The sequence below is a fragment of the Protomyctophum bolini genome, assembly GCF_963924005.1.
Source record: "Protomyctophum bolini genome assembly, chromosome: 4".
Taxonomy (NCBI): Eukaryota; Metazoa; Chordata; class Actinopteri; order Myctophiformes; family Myctophidae; genus Protomyctophum; species Protomyctophum bolini.
The window spans coordinates 14,389,003-14,406,605 of NC_137865.1; the positions used below are offsets into that span (position 1 = coordinate 14,389,003).

The 17,603-nt window shown below is 43.3% G+C and overlaps 1 protein-coding gene across 4 annotated transcripts in view; it reads right to left on the reverse strand.

Moving 5' to 3' along the window:
- The window catches only part of LOC308314218 (uncharacterized protein), a 79,367-nt gene that overhangs the window by 44,859 nt on the left and 16,905 nt on the right, over nucleotides 1–17,603 (reverse strand). For all 4 annotated transcript variants that reach the window (XM_080761717.1, XM_080761715.1, XM_080761714.1 and 1 more), the window contains exons 4-6: nucleotides 9,294–9,387; nucleotides 5,311–5,429; nucleotides 833–1,140 (exon numbers count right to left, since the gene is read on the reverse strand). In XM_080761717.1, the coding sequence (XP_080617843.1) occupies nucleotides 833–1,140; nucleotides 5,311–5,429; nucleotides 9,294–9,387 (521 nt within the window). The remainder of the gene's footprint in view (nucleotides 1–832; nucleotides 1,141–5,310; nucleotides 5,430–9,293; nucleotides 9,388–17,603) is intronic.

Below are 17,603 nucleotides of genomic sequence, written 5' to 3' on the forward strand. Positions count from 1 at the left end.
TGTTCATACTAGCACTTTGAGATTTACCCAAATGAATGAACGAATGTAGCCATTAGGCCAAACAGAACGATTTACTCATGTGGATAATAAAGGATATCTAATCTAATTTAATGCAATCACTGAGGCTGCTTCCTGATATAATGGCTTCATTATAATTCCACATCAAAATAATGAATGATATAATCCTATGTGAAGCGTGATAATTTCTGACTGTAAACTGCTGACGGACACATTGTGACGGCTCGGCGTGAGTTCTCATCACAACTCCGCAAAACACAGCTGTTCAGAGTTCACTGGTCGACCTCGTGACCTCAGCAGGGCTTTTTCCCACCACACGCTCACACACACGCACGCATGCACGCACACACACACACACACACACACGCACACAGAGAGAGAGAGCTCTTGAGAGTTGACTGTATAGACTACACACAATAAACATCCCGTGTTACTATATGTGTCTTTTAGTAAAACACACTCCAAACCTCAGAGAGTGACCGACTGAGCCTGCGAAGGACACACACGCTCACATGCATGCATGCACACGTTCACTGCTACCGACAAGCAGCAGGTGGAAACCTCATATGTCCAAAACTGCTACTTTTCAGTGTTCAAACTCAAAAATAGCAAAAGTAGCAGATCTACAACCTCGTTTTGAGCTTGTAGATCTGCTGCCTTTGACGCTTTTGTGTGACGCTGTAGTGTGATCAAGTAGGGCGTTGAATTATGGAGATACAAGGTTTCTGCCCGACAACAACGATATTTGATATCAGATGAGTGTGTGTGTGTGTGTGTGTGTGTGTGTGTGTGCACTAAACGTGTATCCTCTCACCTGCGGTGTGAAGCGTCCATCTCCCCGGTGCTGTTGTTCCGGCCAGGCTCCCAGCTGTGGCGGCGGAACGGGGACAGAGAGCGGATGGACGCTCGCAGGATGGCAGACGACACCGGGTTCTCTGACAGCTGGTCCTTCCTCTCTTCATCCTCCCCTCCTCCTCCTCCTCCTGTCTCTGACTTCCAGGGTTCTCCTCCAGAGCTCCTCCAGGGGGCTGTGGGGTTTCCCACTGACTGGACAGGGGTATCCTCTGTGGACGACCAGGACACTCGGACCCCTCGTTCTCTGTGGTCAAGGACCGGGTACGGCTGGGGAGAGAAACATCAGAGAGAGTTAGAGAGAGAGAGAGAGAGAGAGAGAGAGATCTGAAAGTTCCAAAAAGCATTGTGTGCGCCCAAAATGTGACAAAGTGCACTATTGTAAAGAAGAAAAGGGCCCCTAGTTATGCGTGCACATAGACACGTGCACACACTTGGGGCTGCCTTCGTGCAGTTCCCCTGACCTGCCCTACAGAAGGACCCTCCCATCCCATTTTCTGGTTCAAAACCCCCCTTTTCTTCTTTTTTAACGAGAGCTTTTTTTATTATCAAACGGTCCAAAAGGTTTTTTTCCGGCTTGCCAAGAAACAGTTCTAGAGGGAAACACTGCCTCACTCACGCACACACAAATACGTGCTCACTCACAGCAAAGCAGTGTGACAGCCAGTGTTGCCATGTCCGCTTATTATTTAAGCGACTCAAATCAGTCCGCGCGCGTATCCCCATCTGAAAACATTTTGTGCCAGATTTGTGTTATTAAAATGTTTTCACTTTTCTCCCAAGATACTTTTGAAAATAGCATATCTACAAGCTCACAACACATCGCGACGCATTGTGAGCTTGCAGATCTGATATTTTCAAATAGTCAATGTATGTAGGTTTAAAGTTCTTATGTGTTAGTCACTTGTTTTGGGACTGTTTTCATAGACCTTGTTGCTTATGTCTCTCTAAATCTGGCAACACTGGTGACAGCGTCTCATGGAGTTACAGGATTATGAGAACACACTTGTGGAAAAAGAGCTCTTCTAGAAGCAGTGAGTCACCAGTACTCACATTTAGTTTTACTTAAGTAAGAGTCATCATTACCAGTTACCACCATGTAGAGATGATGTAGTAAAGTAGTAAACAGATATTCAAAATGTACAGTACTTGAGTAAAAGTACAAAAGATTGACATCAAAATATACTTATAGTGCTAACAGCATAAAAGCAGAATGCCCATTTCACAAGTTTTAATAATGTATAACGGAAATCCTAGGGCTTAAGTGGTTAATTAAGCATTATTACACCCAAGGCTGTACATTATGGTGATTATTGTCGGCATGACAATGATGCGGTCAGGAACGAGGTGGAGTATATAAAAAATATATAAAAGAAATTACTCAAATATCTTTCTGCCAGTATTATCTCTGTTTTCCTGTAAATATATTGTGTCTGAGTCCGATTGAGATGTGTGTGCTAGAAAACTTGAACACACAGATAAACAAAACTTAGCTGTTAGCTCACTCTCACTGTAATTAAGATATTCAATAGAAGTGCATTTGGGTTGCAAATGTGCATATGTAGAGAGCCTATTTCAACCAATCAGATTGCTTGGGCGGAACTACTTGTATAATGTTTATTGTAATGAGAAACAGAATCTACAAAGTAACTAAAATGTTCAAATAATTGAAGTAAAAAGTACAATATTTTTCTCTGAGATGTACTTAAATACAGTAGCACTTGAGTAAATCATCTGTTGGGTGGAAACCTCACATATACAAAACTGTAATTTTTCAGGATTCAAATTCAAAAGCAGCAAAAGTAACAGATCGAGATCTACAACCTCAAAACTGGTGACTCACTATCTAGACAAGTTATTTTTCCACAAGGTGTTGTCATAATCCTGTAACTCCAGCGGTGACGCTGTCACACTGCTGTGAGTGCACACGTGCATACGTTGTTGGAGCGTGTGAGATGTCTTGTCTTACTGGAAAAGGTTTTTAGAGCTTGCAGATCTGCTACTTATGACGCTTTTGTGTGACGCTGCAGTATGATCAAGGAGGGAGTTAATAAGACCTGGAACGCATCTGTGTCACTTTAGCTTTTAACCACTTTAACCATTATTTTAAACTTCAGCTTTTGAAAAATAGCAGCACAGAGTGCCGTGCTACGAGCTTGTAGTTATGCAATTTTAGAAAATTTGTGAAAACTCATATCTTTGCTTCTGGGGGGGTCCCTGGAACAACAGATTTTTTGATGGTGGTATGGGTCAAATTACATAAAATGTTTGGGTTCCTTGACATGAAATAGTTGGCCAGAACCACTGGCATAGAAACATAGGTTTTTCAGAAAACTAAGACATTTGTAGAATCTGGTCTCAGGTCTCAATGGGTAAAAAAAAAAGAAAAAAGTCAGAATATGGAGATAAGAGGATTCTTCCCGACAGCCATGACATGTACACTGACTTAGTTACTTTCCACCACAGTGAGTCACACAGACCATCACAGAGAGACCGTAATGGACCGTCTCTCTCTGTCCCTTGACCTGTCAGTCAAACTGTCTGTTCGTCTCCCCTCTTCCACCGTCGTTAACTCACTTCTTTTTCCCCTCTCTCGTCTGCATATTCTCTCCATTTTGTTCCGTCTCCCTTTTTACAGAGCTCCAACCGACGTCACGTGTTTTTGGAAAGTCCTACTGTCTCCTAGCCCACCGATTACTGATCTTTTTTAATGATATTTTTGTCGCGCAAAATAAATTCATGAATCGGTCAGAAAAAACTTCGAGAAGATTTAACTTATAAGCAAACAAATAAATAGAACTATTAAACACAAATTACTTTTTGATAGATTAAAAATAGTAATTAGCAATTTAGATATATGAAAAGAACATTTAACATTAGTGCGATGAACAATCAAACAAGTAAATATAAAATACACAACAAAATGGGACGCACTTGAGCTTCTAGATTGACTATTTTCCCTGTGAGGGATGGGAACAGAACAGACTATATATATATACACACCAGAGCTGTTTGGGCTAGAGTTGTTTGGATTTACCGATACCAGTATCGGAAAAGGGTCCATTTGGTTCTATTTGTACACTCTCAGAGTTACAGACCTGTAAGGGTCCATTTGGAACCCCCTCAAGTAACCCTTTAGAGTCTCTGGACCCCACTTTGAGAACCACTGCTGTAGATTTGAATTACACACTGTTATCGGATTGGTACTCTGTATCGACCGGTACTATCGATCAGAATCGGTATTGGGAAGGAAGAATGCGGTATTTGTACATCTCTAGTTTGGGCCTCTTACTTCTCCTCTTGCATCTGAGCTGTGGAGGTGACTCGTGTTTTTAACCAAGACCGTTGCGTAACACCGCCCTGGGGCCAGCCTGGCCCTCGTTCATTCGCCCCAGAAGTTTTCCAAATCAAACTTATTTTTAGAAGCGTGTGTAGGTAGGCCCCTACGTAGGCATGGCTGTTTCTATAAACCTCACATGAACAAAAAGCTGCCAAGTGTAATTTGCCAGCTGCTGGTCTTTGACGTCAAATCCATGTGAAAGGAGGTGTGAGGTATGTGCATATAGGGATACCCGCCGAACGCCACCCGCCCCGAGACCTTTTCTAATGGGAAACAGCCTTCCGTCGACATGTTGGATTCAAACTGTGTTCAGCCTGCAGGCAAATCTCATGGGTTTCTTTAATGCGCTCTTTAGGACTCACACCGTTAAAGGTAGGTAGATATGTTTTTGGTTTAAAGTTATTTTGTTAAAAGGTTAAAACAGTATACTCTGGTAGTACTCATAGTTTGTTGTTAGCATGCACACACTGCCGAAATGCCACCCGTCCGCTCTCATTCTACGGAGCTTGTTTCCCTTCCAGGTTAAACAGGAAGGTGGGGGCCTTTGTGAAGGAGTCAACACCACTCACATTTGCTCACACATTTACGATCGTCGGGTGCGCGGCGGCCCACCATGGACAGCTCTCGAACCTTTGGAGATACGGCGCTTTGAAAATGGGGTTATAATGGAGGCTCAACGGAGCTGGATTTTAAAAATCCCATCGCTGATGGGGACGGGGGCTCTCCATACCAGCCGGAGCAATGCTAAAAGGTAAACAGACTGGATCCTGACTCTCTCCCAACCCCTGCTACTGAACAAACAAGCTATAGCAATGATTGCTAGCTATCACAATAGAGATGATTATCCCTTATTTTAACAAAGGAAAATGACTTACGCTACCTTTAATAGCAAGTGATCAGATCGGATCTGTGTGTTGTTCAGACATTAATGGAATATCTGCACAGAAGTCATATTTTATGTAGACTTTTGCTGTGCAACATGCTGTCATAGAAGACATGCTGACTTCTATGGAATCAAAATGACGGTGATGTCTGAGATCTTAAATCCATGTGTTTGCGCACGCACGCACATGTGTTTGTGTGTGTGTGTCCATTCACACCTTTTTGAAGACACCGTCGTCCAGATCAGTGACTGTGGGCCTGGGTGTGTCTGTCTGTACCACGCACACAGACACCCGCTCCTCGTCCTCTCTGTGTTGTTGGGCTGATGAATGCAGGTCTGCACAGTAAAGGACACAGAGCATCACAGTAACATCATTATCCCAAAGCATTGTACATACAGTATTATGTTGCTGCTGCTGCACCATCCATTTATTTGTTAGATGTAGAATGTCACCAGAGCATAATAATTTGTACGTTAACGACTCCCGACTACTTTTGGCATTCAAAATGTTTCCTAAACTTAGTCAACCTACTGTAAGCTAGCGGTTCTCACCCTCAGGGGTCCTTGAGGGGGGTTCCAAATGGACCCTCATACTGTATACAGAGGGCACAGATGGAAACATTTTGGTTCCATTTGTGCCCTCTCAGAGTTATGGGGGTCCTTGTCATGAAACAGTGTGAGAAGCACTGATCTGAGATATCATTCTACAGTATACAATCCATCCATGCTGCTGTTGTACATATCTGAACTATCATTCTACAGTACAGTATACCAACCATGCTGCTGTTGTACAGATCTGAGACATCATTCTACAGTACAGTATACCAACCATGCTGCTGTTGTACAGATCTGAGACATCATTCTACAGTACAGTATACCAACCATGCTGCTGTTGTACAGATCTGAGACATCATTCTACAGTACAGTATACTGTACCAACCATGCTGCTGTTGTACAGATCTGAGACATCATTCTACAGTACAGTATACCATCGATGCTGCTGTTGTACAGATCTGAGACATCATTCTACAGTACAGTACACTGTACCAACCATGCTGCTGTTGTACAGATCTGAGACATCATTCTACAGTACAGTATACCAACCATGCTGCTGTTGTACAGATCTGAGACATCATTCTACAGTACAGTACAGTATACCAACCATGCTGCTGTTGTACAGATCTGAGACATCATTCTACAGTACAGTACAGTATACCAACCATGCTGCTGTTGTACAGATCTGAGCTATCATTCTACAGTACAGTATACTGTACCAACCATGCTGCTGTTGTACAGACTGAGAGTGTTGCACTGCTGGATGCAATCCCTCAGACAGGAAACTGACCTCATATCACTCACACAGTGACACCACACAACGACAACATGAACCAGCCCGGAGGAGGAGGTGGTGGTGGTGGTGGTGGGGGATCTAGATCTCATACTCAGTATTGTTTCTGCACTGTGCAAGCAGTGGTGGAAGAAGTACTCACTTCTGTAATGTAGGTGTACAACTACTTGTTGCAAGTATAAGTCCAGTATTCAAAATTGACTCGACTAAAAGTAAGAAAGAATTGGCATCAAAATCCATTCATCATATGATCAGTGGGAGTCCTCGCTGGTTTCTGCTGTGTGTTATTTCCTCACTGATGCCATAACTAATAATAGTGTAACTGTCCTCTCTTACAGGAGCACAGTGCATAAAAACATCACATTAACAGCAAAATCCTCAAGCTGTTAACAAGTTGTTGGAGATATTACATCTAGCAGTGTTCACGCCTTCAAGAAGGCCTCCTCAGTATGTGACTGTAATCCCACAAAGCTCAAGGACTGTCATTCATCCAACATTCAGTTTAAATATACGCCATATACGAGTAGCTGCAGATCATTGATAGGCTCTTTGAATGTGTTTTTCTCATAGCCTGTATCTGCTTAAGCTTAATAAATAAAAAAATTAAACCCTACTGTAAGGTAAACCCTCCACAACAACTACCGGTCATCGTTCCTAGGAAAGAACTAATGCATACGTGTATGTATACTGTATATTTATTTTATATATACATTTGTTCAAATGTAAAATCAAATCAAATAAATCTAATTGTCCAGAGCTCTATCCTTGGCCCCCACCTTTTCCCCCCTCTACAATTACTTGGAATATAGCCAAGCTCACAAAACATGATGAGCTGCTATTTTCGCAAAATGTTTGGCCTCTTTCGCCAAATGGCATACGTAGAATAGGGTATGATGGGGTTCATGCGGCTAAGAGTTAATTTTGACACTCTCAGAGCTAGGTTAACAGTAAAGATCACCACGTGCAGAAACCCTCACAGTCACAGCCGTTTGAGAGAAGAGAACCAATGCAGGGCTGTGAGAGTCTGGTCTGACGATGATTAAGTCAAACATTATTAATCACAGGGAAATGTAATTTCATCATCACTATAATTTTTCACATGGGTGAGCGTATGTCTTCTGTATGCGTGTCACAGAGATACGCCATGTCATGTTCCTTTCCTGTTCATGCTTTACTTTTTTCTTTCTCTCCCTAATTTAGTTGTAGCCAATTCCTGCATGCATATACGGTAGTCCATGACTGTCACAGTCACTGCCACCTCCACTGTTGGTCTAGGGAGGGTGTAGACCGGTGCTTCTGGGAGACCGTCCTCCCCACCTGACTTCCCATACTCGCTCGCGCAAAAAAATAGGAAATAAACAGTGTTGATAGTACCGCCCTGGCCAGGCCGGAGGCACTGTGGAGGTGGAATCAAACCCCAGATGCTCCTTCTCCTTTTCCTGTTAATTCTATGTAATGTACTGTAGTTAATGTAATTCTACCGAGAGACAGGCCTTATGAGGTCTGACTGTAATGTTGTTAGTTTCTGGGAACACACAGAACCAAAATGCGCAACCATAAATGTGCACGTGTGCGCACGCACACACACAATATGACTCAGGACATAATGCAGACAGATCAGCAGCTGAATCTAATCAATCTAATCTGAAGCGTCATGATGGTTTCACTAGTAGGAGGATGCAGGTTTTGTCTCCGAGACGTTTCACGTGCTTCTGTTGAGCCGCTACCAGGAAGGAACCAAATGCCATGTGACAGAACTGTCAAACTACAAAAGACTACTACTACTAATCTGTTGGTTGCTCAAAAGGCTTCCTTCAGTGTGATAAGAAGCTTCTTATCAAACCAATCAACCCCAGTATTATGTCACTTCTTTTAATCCATTTAATCTTAAATACCATCACAGAACAGAGGGTTCAACTACAGTGCAATGCTTCTCTGCATATATGCAAATCAACCTCGAATTGACCACTTTCATCGCCTGGCATCCACCCTATATTTGGCAGGTCATTTTAGGTGGTCAAAACGTTTCCAAATTGTTTCACATTGTGTGAATAGATGAAGTATAAGTGGTTAGGGCAATACTGACTGATTTGACCTTAATTTCCAAAATTGGGGTATGGTCCAACTCGGGGTAATCGAAACGTGAATACGATTGTTTTGTTTTGTTTAGCTGTTTTCTTTTATTCATGTAAACAATTTGTGGGATTCCTTCTGGGTTTCTTAATGTGCTCCTGTCTGAATATTTTCCCAAAAGAAATAGCAACTTCAGAAAGTATTATAGAAAGTATTTACATTTATATTTATAGTAGTATGGGACTGCTTCACAGTAATGCTGCACACTGTAACCCCTATAATAATTCTCACCAATTCATGATGCCGAGAAACAAATCTCCCAGATCATAATATTCACAAAAAGTATGCAAATCAAATGATGAACTCAAGAGAATGTATCAAGAAAAGTGTGATACTCGAAAACACAGTGCAGAAAAGGAGGGGAAAGGAGTGTGCAGCCAAGCTATGGGACGGGGTGTGTTCATTGACGAGTCTGGGGAGACTGCCGGTGGTGGGAGTTCTGGTAACAGCTTGTTCTTGTTAGTTGCATGTTAAGTTTATGGCTATGGTGGGTGGTGGTGGTGGTGGGTCCACATATTTGCTCTGGGGCTGGACGCACAATGCATAGCTCTAATGCTACAAATGTCAATGCCTCAATCACATTATAACGATCATTCCGGTATTGGCGTGCGTGCAAATGTAGCAGCATTGAGCAGTGGTTCCCAAGGTTTTTAGCTCAAGACGCAAATGAGAAATGTTGACGTTTGCTCTGGACCCAAACTAGTGTAAAAAAAGCCTACCTGTGCATGGTAGCGATGTAGCGGTCAGTGTCGGGGCGCAGGGGGGCTCGGCAGGGCAAGACCTCGGCTCGTAGAAAGACTCTTCTCTCTGGATCTGATGAGGAGATTAAGGACATGAAGAAGAAGGACATAACATTGTTATTATTCATGTGTGTGAAGTGATGACACGGTTGTTTGTGTGGAAGCGTTCGTCACTGTCACTCTGTCACGCATACTTTACACACATTGTTCACGGTTAACGTGTGGCTGTTGGATTCCACCAACAAGTTATCTTACACACACGCACACACACACACACACACACACACACACACACGCGCGCGCACACGCATGTACGCACATAGGCACGCACACCAAGGTCACAAGTAAGTCATTGTTCCACCCCCTCAGTAAGAGACAGGGGTGCAGTGTCACAGACATGGGAGTCTAGGCTCAGGAGGGGGACTTCGGTATCATGCATGTGTACACGCACGTACACACTCTCTCACACACACACACACACACACACACACACACACACACACACACACACACACACACACACACACACAGTTTACATATTGTATATTATACAGTATATTACAAAACTAAAAGATTAACTTTATCTTTGAATTGAATATCGTTTACTTCTGACTAACGGGGGGGGGGGGGGTGTTCATCTTTAAAACAGTACGTCTCTGAATGTGATAGCAAGCAGTGTGGTGCAGTATAGCTTCTGGCTACTCTTTTAATGAGGAATGCTATCATGCAAGAAGCTTTTTTCAAGCCCATGTCACACGTACATGGGAAAGAGACCGAGAGAGACGGGGTGGACACCAGATTTACATCATTTTGATCGTGAACATTCCAGTCACTGCCCTTTGAGAAAATCCTGGAGTTCTTTGGTGTGGTGCACTGGGTGCAACTTAGGGTGGTGTAGCAGCGCACGAGCGCGCGCGCACACACACACACACACACACACACACACACACACACACACACACACACACACACACACACACACACACACACACACACACACACACACACACACACACACACACACACACACACACACACACACACTCTTTGATGCTTGTGCAAAAACTGAGACATGCAGACATTTTAAGGCGGTCTATGAAAACCAACAACATGCATTTTGCAGATTATGCCTCCCCTCGGAAAGTCCAGTTCTAGTGCATAATAAAAAGAATGTCACATGACACACACACACACACACACACGCACACACACACACACACACACACACACACACACACACACACACACACACACACACACGCACGCGCACAAACACACATGTCGTGTACTACCCACACACTGTGGGCAGAAACCAGCGGAGTGAGGTCATCTTTGAGTTGTCTGATCGTCCACGCTAGCCAATGACTCCATTGTCCACTCGTCTCAATACGCCTATTGTTATGCGTCTCTCTCTATGCTCTGTCTATCGGCAGCATCCTGCTAGAGTCAATGGCTCTCATTTATCAATGTGTTCCTGGTCAGGCTCATTAATGTGTGTAAAGCATGCATGCAGAGTGCAGTCTGTGTAGACAAAGACAAAAGTGTTGCTGTTTTCTTTGATGGGAACTATAGATACTAGTGGGTGCCTGCCTGCCTGTTAAAGGCCTGTTCATACTCCAGTTTTAGGTGATAAGGTGACCACCGAAACAGTGCTTAGTAAAAACAGAGAGATGTGTTTGGGTGAGCGGTGAGTCGTTGTAGTTTTCGGTGGTCACCTTATCTGGAGTATGAATAGTCCTTCAGAGCTCACTATAACCTCCGCCGGGCTTGTCGACCGGCTATTTTCAGCCAAAGCTTTCCCCACGATAATGGAAAACAGAGGAGACACTAGAGGGCCCTGAGGGAACTCCGCTCAACCGTATGTGGTGCGTTTAGACCGCTGCAGTCTGAAGAGAACTGGACTTGAACTCCAACAGTACTTGGGCCACTTTTTCCGCCTAAGCCCAAAATCTCTTTGCAAAACAATCGCCGATCTACAAGCTTGCAGATCTGCAATATTTGGCTAATGTCCGTCCGTCCATTCCCTCGATCTGACGTGCACGCGGGATGTAGGTGTTTCTACCATGTGAAAAAAAATATATTATATTTATTTTATGGATGGCACAGTGGGGTACAGTAGCTATTCTCGTTCTGGCACAGATTCGGTTAAGAATACACTTAAAGCGGCTGAGTTTTGTGAAACAACAAAAAGCGAAAACAGCAGATTCATCGTTTTTTGATCCTTTTGAAAATGAAAAAGCAATGTTAATTAATATCTTGAAAAGAAAAGTGAGGCCAGGGCCAATGTGGATAACGTTTAACTGTAACCTGGATACTTTTTAAAACCTCTATTCTTAGAAAAACGGACCCACGTTGCAACTGTACTTCCGTTGACGAATTTCTACACACCAAAATGTCTTTGCCATGTAGATGCAGCTATTTTTTGCCAACGTTCCCCCGCAGTATAGGGATGCTGGGGTTCAAGTGGTTAACCTACTGTAAGCAACGCATCCTTAATATGGATGCATTATAGAAGTATATCGGGCACAATCAGAGGAAGGAACTACACAGAGAGGCCTCTACACTTTACAGAGCAGTAAAGGGTCATGCTCATCAGCAGCAGCACAATTGATGGGTTTGCCAGTCTGACAACACAAAGCAGCGTAGGAATAGGAATGGGTGCAGCTGCGGTGTGGGCCAACCTAATGAAAAAGATCCCTATGGGCTATTATTGCACTGTAGACTCACTCATACTTAAAGAAGAATGCAGCTCTTAGTCTGTGGATCTGATCCCAGTTTACAACATGGTTCTAGTATTAAAGCAGGGAAATGGGGATGTAATAACTGTGTGTGTTTAGATGGCTGTCATGGCTGCTAATGCAATTAATCCAACTTGCAGACTGTGACAGCTGAGTATAGCTGACACACCCGCATCTATGGAGACAGCTGTCGTTGTTGCCATGTCCGCTTATTATAAGCAGATGTTCTTGTATATCTATCAGAGAAGGAAGACACTGCACTGGATAGTTATCAGCCAAGCGTGCAGTTCAAAAGAAAACACGGATCACACAGGTGACCTGCAGTCCTTATACACAGCCTTTGACAGCTTATTGTATTTAAATTTTTACAAAGGTTATACCAGATTTCAAAATTCTCAGAGACATTGGTAATGTTTCAGTGCATACTGTATGTATACATGTACTTATAGCTGATAGTAACAACAACCTGCTTTGTGCCACGATCTCTGTAGACAGGCAGAACTGGTTTAGACCAGACCTTTTCCTTTTAATGCATTTGTTTATTTGGGAGGGACAGTATATATTCATGAACAGTGTATTCAAATGCAGCACAATGCAGTGTACTGCACAGTTACAATTTGATGCAAATATACGAGTTGTCTGTGTGTCTCAGTGACAATGTGGCGATAGTCATCCTATTATAACTAAGCAAAGGTCTGTCTGTCCTATGGCCCACTGCTCCTCCACTCCACTGCCTTGCCCAGTTGATCTGCATTTTGCACACAGACCACTCCATTATGCACGGACTCTCCAAGCCCTTTTTTCAATTGTACCACTTCAACGCTGTTTATTAACTATAATAGCTAATATTTTGTCCCTTCCGTATACACACCAGTCACCCAGTGCAACGCATGCACTCACTCACTGAGGCAACAGCAAACTCACGGGGAAGAGTTCACCCCGACATGGCGCATACTAAAGCCATTTGACACGTTTGCAATGCTCGAACGTCACTCGGTATAACGTCAGACCAAACGCGTGTGAAACAGCGCAGGCTTCGTGGTGGGGGGTGCGTGGCAGACAGGCAGCTGAAAGCCTGGTGGTCACGCGCTCTTACAGATCTCCTGCCTGACTCTAAGCAGTCAAAGCAAAGGACAATGTTACAGGCTACTGCACCAAATGTGATAACATGAACATCAGGATAAAATCGGATCAATTATATCCCGACAGGGCTGCGTAAAGACCCGCCCCCGGCCTGTCAGTGTTGTCTGTACTGTGCACTGTCCAGGGCGCTGTGAGTGTGTGTGTGTGTGTGTGTGAGTGTGTCAGACACACGTATTTATGTGAGTCCCAGCAATACACAGACCCCGCCCCCCAGGGAATGCTTCGCAGACCACTTGTCTAATAATAACGTAAATTAAATTTGTGCCCAAACCAACTTCCCAAGATCATCCGTTAACAATTCCCTCTCAATCAATAATGTAATCTACAGTATTACATCGCATTACCCACACTGTACAGAATGTGGTGTTCATATTAGAACAGGTAAGGAAACGCAGATGGTGATGGATAGGCCATGCAAGTACCATCATAAGACAAGCCCTAACATGGAACCCACAGGGTTCTAGGGGTCGCCCTAGAAACACCTGGTGCAGAGACCTGGAGGCAGACATCAAGACTATGAAGACGACCTGGAACCAGCTGGAGAGAACAGCCCAAGACAGAGATGCCTGGAGATCGCCTATGCCCCAGAAGGGGCATGCAGTAGGCGTAAGTAATTAAGTATATTAGAACGGGTAAGGACTAGTCCAAACATACATATGCCCAGTATTCAGTGTGATAAGGATATGTTCATCATTATGCCTGGTGTCATGTAATTTATAGCAGATCAGCAGGCTACACACTTTCTTGGATAATATATTTTTTTTGCTTTTTTAGTACAGAGACCAAAGAAGAGGACATGCAGCGCTAGGTCTCCAGTCGGTATGATGGTATCTAACCAGGGACATTTTGTGGTCAACTACCGGGTTTCTGGTCAGCTACCAGCGCCCCGTTACGTAAACACACAAGAACCCATGGCTTTTTATTTTCTAAATATATAAACAGCAATGGGAGCGGCTTATGCTGTCATGCATGTTGAATGTTACATACGTGGCCGTAAACACCAACCAGGCAGAGTGGGCATCCAGGTCCCTTTCACTTCTGATTTTCTGTCTATCTTTCACCAGAAACGTTAATATGTTGTGCGTGATGCGATGAAAAATCCGAACCTCGGATGGATGATGATCACTATTTTTCAAAGAAAATAATGAAAATTGTACGTTTAATGGGACTCTATGGGATACGTGTGCACAACTCTAACTCCAGCTAAACCGTTTCATATTTGATATAAAGCTTTATCTACGAGAATTTGCATGGTTGGCATACAACTGGTGTAGAGGGAAAGTACGAGAATTCTCTTAGTTGGCATAGAAAGAATTAAGAAACGATCTGAAATGATTAGCTGTATCAGCTAATGAACAGCTCAAGACCAGCATGTCGGCTGCTGATACATTACTGAGTGGTTCCTTTGCTAGCTTAAGTCTGATGTTTTGCTTAGTTGTACGCCGGTGTTGTGTGCCGTAAATAGCACATCTACAAGCTCGCAAAGCACCACATCCGTGACTCGTTGTGAGCTTGTAGATCTGCCATTTACTGCAGCACAACACTGGCAAAAAACTTAAGTATAACTGAGTCTTTAGATACAAGCAACATGGAGTTCTGACGCAGGCAGGTCTGGACATGGTACAGCGAGCTACTTAGGCATGGGGGCTTTAAATCTAGCAGCCAAACGTGCACATGCACGCACATACACTATGCATGCGCACAGACACTTAACACACCCGTAGCAGAATCAACTGCATTGTATTCCCTCACTGACTCACACTCAGAAGACAAGAGGGAGGGGACATGGGTCCAGAACGCAGCTGTGGAACATGCTCCACCCGGCTAGATCTCACACTCAAGAGATCAGCGTTTCCAAACACTGGGCCGAGACCCATTTGTATTTCCCAAGGATTACAATTTCAAATTCCATTAAAAAAAAGAAAAAAAGAATTGTATTGAAAATAGCTGATCAAGCTCACAACGTGACGCATCGCAACATCATTGCAGATCAGTATATTGTATTGGCCGTGGGATAATGTAGATCCAAACGTTTCCACTGTGTATGTTGAGGTTGTGGGGAAAGCAGAATGAGGAAACAGGATCCTGACACATTTCTAGCTGTTTGTAGAAAACAGGAGTGATGGGATTCAAGTTCCAACATCAATTAGTCACATTGATTATATTGTAGGCCAGCTCGGGTTTGCCATGAATATCAAAAGATGAGTATTCATATTCATATTATAAGTTTAAATCAATTGACAAAAAATTAATATAGGTAATTACTTTGCATTGGATCTTTGTGTACATTATGCATATTATTACTGTATAAATAATAATATATATTGTATTGGTATTATGTTGCGCAATTGATATATGGATGTGGATGGTCCCTATGGCCGTAAATGTCTATTTCAGTTACCGGAGTTGACACTAAGGTCTCAGAGTCACTTGCCCGTCGGGCAAGTAGCCTACAGGTTCTACAGTTCTACTTGCCCAAAGTAGTAAATCGTCCATTATAAAATGATACGCAGAAATTGAATTACCGTTCAATTTAACACTTATTTTTTACTTTCTGGGGCTGAGCGATAAAAAGAAATGTCATAGCTCAATGTCATGCCAAATACCTACATATCTATGAATATGACTATGGGTTCACACTTGTTATTTTATATGTTTAAGTAACAGTGAAAAAGGTAATAGAGCATGCACCTCCACTCTAGCCCAGGTGCTGGACAAAAGGCAGTACAAGAGGAAAAAATAGAGTCCGCAACACTGGTATGAACTGCCCACTAATGCACTTTTGCTGACTTTGCTACTACTGTATGTCATGAATTCTCTGTCTCTAGTGCCCTGTTCTTGATGAATTGAACAATGTGGACCCTGTTGTAAACAAGTGTAATGCTTAATTGGGTCGTCCACTCACAGTTAACAGTCTCTGTATTGAGTTTGTGCTTAAAATGTACTGTAATTCTACAAACTGTTAATAAATATTTCAATCAATCAATCAATTCTTAGTCTTGTATTGAATGTTGTTGTTGTGTGGTTTTGTGTGTATTTGTTACTATGATCTGGCTGCAAACCAATTTCCCGCAAGGGACAATAAAGCTAACCTTGAACCTTGATGAAAAACTCAGCTCCACTGGTTTATTTGACTCAACGTTTCGATCCCTTAGGATCCCTTAGGAAACGTTGAGTCAAATAAACCAGTGGAGCTGAGTTTTTCATACCAGTGTTGCGGACTCTATTTTTTCGTCTAAGTAACAGTGAAAACCACACAATGTAGGTAAACAGTGCTCTTATTTTACATTCCACAGACCAGAAGACAAAGGGCTCTGTCCACGTTCAGGTGTTTAGACAGATATCTTGTGTTGTGTTTATAGACCGTTACGCCCCCTCTCAAACGAGCACTTGCCCGGTCGGGCAACCTGAAAGCAAACGCCACCTGCCACTAAGTTATATTTACCTGCCAGGGGCAGGTGGGAAACCCTTAGTGTCAACGCCTGAGTCAGATGAGTCACAAACAGATTGAGACCAGTAATAGCTTGAGCACATTGTATTTATAAAATGTAAATGCAAGTGTGAATATAGTATTTGATCTTGGCGTATTTATCAGGCTCTGCTATAGGCTACAGTAGGGAGTTATAATATCAATCTCCCCGGGGGAAAAACAGAACCCTTCAGGACAGCAGAGCCTAGCGGTGGTGCTGTGAGCAAACAAAGCACCTGGCTACAACATCAGCGTTAACACATCGACAGCTAGAGGAAATGCACTGAATCAGGTGAGCCTAAGTAGACCGTCAACGTGGCCAGCCGCTTGACATCTATTATTATTACATTTGAGACAGCTACACGCGAGCGCACACTTGGTGCACAGTTCAGTTGGGAAAGCCATAGAGCGTGACGCATGCGGAAGCGCCGCCTACGCCCGTGCTCCGTGGCCGCGACACGTCACCGACCCTACGCCTGCATTTTCAACCCAGCTCTGTGGATTCCCTTTCTGTGATGCGAAGCCCGGAGAATATACACACGGACGGCCTGACACAGAGAAACAACGACGCGGTGACGGAGCAGAGGATACACGACATTCAAGGAGAAAACACACAACATTCACAGAGAAACAACATGGAGTACAGTGCATAAGACCACATAGTACCGCTGCACATGCGTATAATAAACCTAGTCTCACCTGAACTTATAGCTCACAGGCTATGCATCATGTGTTTTTGTTCATGTGCCTGAAGGCCCAGGAGAGTGACACGTTCTATCTAGTGATTAACTTCACTTTTTATATTGGCCAAAATAATATTCTCCTTAATGTTGTTTGGGTGGGCAGGAGTCCGCACAAAATCTCCTGCCATAAAACGATTACCAATAACAGCATCTCCGTAGATAATACAGTGAACTGCAATGCTTTTGGTCAAAAGCC